The following is a 6,129-nucleotide window of genomic DNA, read 5'->3' as shown; positions in this document are numbered from 1 at the left end:
TATCAACACACACCACTGATGTCTGAAACTGATCGTAACGCAGTCACATCCGATCTGAAATTCCGATACAAGTTTGACTTAATAGATCGTTTAGATACGTTAACTGAAATCTGAACGATACTCTCATCACATGCCCGTCACTCATGACCAGACAGTCTGAATCAGACTTTGCCCCGATGTCTAAAAGACTGTCTGAGCATCTGAATCAGACAGTCTGAAGGTGTGTCCACATGATCACTTTGGGGGGGTCGGCGCAATCGAATTTCCGACATCGATTATTATTATTATATATAACACTTTATTAGGATTTTACAGTATTTACAAACAGGTACACAAAACAAACTAACAAAATGATAAGAAATTAACAAATGAAAACGAAAATTGAATAAAGAAAGAAAAAAAAATAAATAAAAATCCTAACTCAGGGGCGGGATTAATGCCCAGGGCATTCTCTTCCATCCAACCCCTAATATTGCAAACCCCAAAACTTCCAATATCTATTGGAAAGCGCAAAGCTTCAGCCAAAGGGGGACGGTTCGGCCAATGGACTTGACGAATGTCTGCCTTTTTCTCCAATATCTATTGGAAAGCGCAAAGCTTCAGCCAAAGGGGGACGGTTCGGCCAATGGACTTGACGAATGTCTGCCTTTTTCCATTTAGTCCTTTAAGTCCTGCATCAACCCTCGAGCGTTGTACCGAATTGCGGGACACCCTGTATACAGCGTGTAAGTACTTGTGTACAACCCTGTAGATTTTCTTTATCGTGTTCTGAATCATTCACTCCGGGAGTTAATTGCCCAGCGGATAGACTTATACAGGGTGTTAAAAAAAATAGTTGCCACCCTTCAAAATTTGAGAACCGTTTGGAGTTCGGAAAAATCCTATAAAAATTGAGCTCAAATTTGTACCAAAGTAAAAGTACTAAGCTTAGAAAAAAAAATAGTTGCCACCCTTCAAAATTTGAGAACCGTTTGGAGTTCGGAAAAATCCTATAAAAATTGAGCTCAAATTTGTACCAAATTAAAGTACCTACTAAGTTTTTTAGGGCCATTAATATGATGTCACACATGGCCGTGATGCTTAGCGTGTAATCAAATAAATAAATAAAATATGATGTATCACAAGTAGGGGGTTCCTATCTTCCTATTTAAGATTTTAAAGTTGACACCCCTGGGGCCTCCCCTGGTAGTGCCGAAAAATGGAGATCGGAGATCCCCTTAAAAATGAAGAAACATGTGTTTTGGGATTTTCTCGAGTTTTCAGGGGTGAACAGCGCGCTCAAGAGAAAATACGTCATAATCTTTTGCCAATAAGAATTCAGGATTTCAACCAATCACAATACAGTATTTTGCCACAAACAGTTTTATATCCACAAAGTTTATAGGCGCTAAAATTCAAATTATAAGAGGATTTTAGCTTAGTTGGTAGTGCGTCTGCCTTGTAAGCGCTAGGCCGTGGGTTCGATTCCCGCCCGGGGCGGATTTTATCCTGATGGGATAATGTTCGTTCTCGGAACGGCTGGCTTTCTCCTATCCTGTCTTCCTTCTTTCTTCGATTTTCGGGACGATAAGACCATAGCAGTTACAGTTCCCTCTGTCAAACCTCTTAAAAAAAAAGACCCTAACTACGCTGACAATTTAGCAAGCGGTATTTTTTCACTGTTATTTTATTTATTTACATTTTGTCAAATCGACTCGAAGGTCCGTATCAGCACAATTACATTGAATTGCACTATAGTTCCCGTATAGTTCACTATAGTTCACCCGTATGTATAGTTCACTATAGTTCACCCCTATAGTTCACTATAGTTCACCCGTATAGTTCACTATAGACGAATCCTTCAAGTTAAGCAACATTGCACGTGGTTTATATCTGGACGGGTGACCGTCTAGGACACCACGTGTTGTTTCCGGTACATTGTCCTCACAAGGCTGATGATCTCGTGAGGATAACGGACAAGCCATGAATTATCAGCAAAAAAGACGACATGAACAAAACAGCATGAAAAAAAAGAGAATTATGACTTTAGCAGTCTCAATGAACAACATAGGTACGCAGTATGGCAGTATACATATAGGTGCAAAAAAGGTACTTTTTTATCAATAAAATACAGGTTCTCATTTGTTCTTTTAGAGGTCAAATTATGTAATTGGGCATTATTATTGCGAAATCGACATTGAAGTGTGAATAACGAGACATGTTTCATACCCGAAATTACCTAGGATAACATTATTTACAGTTTCGATAAATCTAGATTTTAATAATAATAAATTATTGGATCATTAACGAACACGGTGGAATAATTAAATTGAGAAAACGAATAAATAATTTTATAAATCATTGTTTCTTGTTTTTAATTAATTCAAAAAATAATTTGAATAATTTGTTATTAATTTCATTCATTAGGACAAGACAAAACATTGAACAAATAAACGGTATGAGTGTATGACTACTTGAGCGTCCGCTAGGTTCGCTTGGGTTATCGTATTTTGGTTTTCGCACGCTTTGCTAAATCTAAAAACATGATGTAAACAAAATGGCGCCAACATGGGTTGCGTTATCGGGATCAGGAAGCGATGCGAAATCTCTCTATTGGAAGGATGCGAAATCTCTATTAGACAACAAAAATTAGGCAACATTCATGATATACAGGGTGGTCGGATTTTTTTTTTTTTTTAGAATAATATATTCAAACCATAGATCCAGGAGGTCAATACAAGACTTTTTTACTCTATGAACATAGGCCCTAAAATGCTTCCTTTTCGAGATATCGAGCAAAAAGAGCAAACGTTCTACTTTCTCTATTTTATTACTAATGATACCTACTTACCTTTCATTTAGGAGATTACAATGAAATTAAAATAGTCGGAGGCCGTACATATCTAATCATAAAACCGAGATATTGGAACAAATTCTCCTTTAGGAACACAGTTTATCTTGGAATCAAAGCCTGTGTAGCGGCCCTGCTCAACTCTGGACACTCTGGTGTAGTGAATTTCGTTTCGAGCATTCTGCCTTGAATAAAATTAAATTTGCATACCCAAAGCTCCACAGGTAGGTAATGATTAATTTTGTGTGCTTGAGGATAGTGGGTAGCCATGTATGTATCCTTGTATGTATGACAGTTCCCTCTACCATTAAAAAAAAAAAAAAAAAAAAAATCCCTACTCTGCCTAGAATGATTGAACACAGTACCTAGGCTCGTCAGGGTTCTGTACTATTTCTTCAGTGAAATCTTGTAAATGGTAGAAGTTGTGCAGTACACAAGCAGCTGTTACCCTTGCACATATTTTCTTTACTGTATTTACGGTTATATGAACTCGAAAATAAAAAAAAAAGACTCAAAAATCATTTTTTTTTTTCTGATAATGCAAATAAAATTTCCGATTTTTTATTTAACCTCAGAGAAGATGTGAACATTGTAAACAATAATATGAACATATTTTGTCCTTTTAGTTACATAATATGTCACTGAATGGACAAAAATAATCAATTAATAAGCATTTACCTACTGTTGAAAATTTGCCATGTTTTCTCTGCTATGTAATATAATCGCGATTTTGTGAACAACCCTTGGTTCCAATTAGTTCATAAAATCGGGTTTATACTGTAACTCAATGATGGAGTTCTTCCACCCAAAGTTTCATAAACTTGTAGCACCCTAGCACTAATTTTTTTTCTCAGTGTAGTTGAAGAAACCCCTCATTTTATATACGAAAGAACTTTCACAAAAGATCAATTTTCCGTGTTTATATTGTTAGGTATTTCTTGAATCGGTCGATGATTTTTTACTTTCCTTATCCTATAGGAAGGAAAGTAATGTAATTTTATCTGATATCGAGAACCTTTATGAATTTTTGAAACTTTTTTTTCTTTTTTTAGACGAATCGTAATATTTGGAAAAAACGAGAACTCTACCTGTATAGGAAGATATGAAGGTAGAAATTATTCATCAATAGACCGCTGTCGATAGCACGCTATAGCTCGAAGTCTAATCACTTCAAAACAAAGACCAATGTCCGTCTTTAAATTTCGGACTTTGACCCTTACATCTTCTCTCATCAGATCGAAACACATAGCGATGAGACCCATGCCTAGTAGAAGATATATGAAGTTAATAATCAGCTTAATGTGGTGACCACTCTTGGAGTCCAAAATATTCGCTCCGGGTACAAAATCCCCGATGCCTATTTTACACAGGGAAGTGACACAGAAATAACAGCTATCCAGAATAGGCCAGTTCTCCCACTCAGCAAACATGACGGTTCCTGTGGCAACGTAACCTCCTAATACCCATAGACATGCTGTGGAAGGTACAATAATCCGAGGCGAAACTTCGCCCTCTGATCTTCTATCCTCCATTGTACACTCATACAACCAAGTGTAAAGCCATCGGAAACTTTGAGCCAGGACTTTGCCCATATTTCGAAAATATAACACATACAGCGGAATACCAAACACTGCGTAAACCACAGTCGTTGCTTTACCGAGCAATGTACGAGGGACCATATTGCCATATCCAATCATAGTGAAGATGCTTAAGGAAAACATAAGAGCTGCAGGGAAGGACCATATCTCATGTACGGTACGTCCATCATAACCGTCCTTCACCTGATGAGTAAGGTTCTTCTGATAAATGAGAAGAGTTTCATCACACGCATTCTGCCAGGATGTCTTGTTCATAATATTGTAATAAACTGTTATCTCCCAAAGTTTCAAAACAGTTTTGTTTGTCAGGTCTTCAACTCGAGCTATTTGCGGTCTCTCTTCTTTGGTTTCTATCCAAGAGAAACTAAAAGCCCCAACCACTGCATAACCTACAATGAGACCCCCAACCCCAACTTGAGTGCACATGAATGCCACTAACTTACGACAATAGTCTTTCACTTTCTCGCGAGGGTTCGACTCGAGAGAACATACTGAGCCCTGAAAAGATCGCATCTCGAATATTCTCAATTCGATCCCGAAATTTTAGAGACATAAGCTTACGAGATGGAACGAAACAACTGAGATTTTAACTCTGAATTTGTGGGAAAGGCGCCAAATATTACAAGAATAGACTTTTCTCTTCACATACCTACACTGCCGTGCAATGAAAACGGGACACTTAAGTTTTCCTGTGCGTTTGTTTTTCGTCGTCGATAAAAGTAAAAATATGATTAAAAATCTGGTGTGAACATCACACAACTTTCTATTACGGAGTGCGGCTGCGGATGCCCTTCCGCTACTCCAACCACGTCAAGACAATAATATGAAAAGCAACCCAATATAATTCTGGTTGAAAATACAATAGAATAGGTAGGTAAAGGTAAAGGAACGGAAAGAGCAAAAAAGGCAAATGTAAAAATTGTAATGTAGGTAAACAGATGTTCAAACTTTTTAAAAAAAAAAAAAAAAAAAAAAAAAAAAAAAAAAAAAAAAAAAAAAACACCAACAACAACAAGAGGATTTTTTTCAGTAACGAGCCACCATATGCGGCCGTTTTTGGTCGAAAATTTTCTTAAATCCCGTTTCAGAGCCGCCTACGGTGGTCGATTTCTGGTCAAAAATGTTTTAATACTTTTAATCTTAAAATGCTCCCCGTGTAATAGTAAGGAATCCCCCCCAAAAAATACCACTTCGTGGCATAACCATGTAAAAAAAGACGCCGCCAATGCAGTGAAGCAGAAGTGATATTAGAGGAAAGAGGAGTGCAATTGGAGGAAAGAAAGGTAGATACTACGTGAAGGAGGAGCACACAAATTATGAAGTGAATAAAAGGCGGGGTACAAAATTGATTTCTAAACTTTTTTGGGGTGGGATGGAGTTTTGTTTATTTTTTTGTGGGCACTTGATTTATTTTGGGAGGAACGACTTGGCGGGGTCTTTTATATGCCACGAAGTGGTATTTTTTGGGGGGATCTCATAACTTTTTGCAGAAACTTACCATAAAATATGACGTATGAGCATAGCGCAACAAAGTACAAAGGCAATGGGCATAGTGACATCATTTGGTAAGTTTGGATTATTTCTGAGTGAAAAACACCATAGTAATATATTTGGGTAAGTTTTAGTAAGTTCGGTACGTTTCGGAGTGAAAAAATACCATAGTAACATCATTATGTAAGTTTTAGTAAGTTCGGGTCATTC

The 6,129-nt window shown here is 37.2% G+C and overlaps 1 protein-coding gene across 1 annotated transcript; it reads right to left on the bottom strand.

Annotated features, from left to right (window-relative positions):
* Positions 1 to 2,583: 2,583 nt before the first annotated feature.
* On the bottom strand, positions 2,584 to 5,192 carry LOC103514601 (TWiK family of potassium channels protein 7). Its single transcript, XM_008479499.3, has one exon. The coding sequence runs from the start codon at positions 4,939 to 4,941 to the stop codon at positions 3,946 to 3,948; it is 996 nt and encodes a 331-aa protein (XP_008477721.1). The 5' UTR covers positions 4,942 to 5,192; the 3' UTR covers positions 2,584 to 3,945.
* Between the last annotated feature and the right edge of the window lie 937 nt (positions 5,193 to 6,129).

The sequence above is a fragment of the Diaphorina citri genome, unplaced genomic scaffold (genome assembly GCF_000475195.1).
Source record: "Diaphorina citri unplaced genomic scaffold, Diaci psyllid genome assembly version 1.1 scaffold1180, whole genome shotgun sequence".
In the NCBI taxonomy this organism is placed as follows: domain Eukaryota; kingdom Metazoa; phylum Arthropoda; class Insecta; order Hemiptera; family Psyllidae; genus Diaphorina; species Diaphorina citri.
The sequence above is the reverse complement of the archived record's forward strand: the minus strand, read 5'-3'. Positions and strand labels throughout refer to the sequence as shown.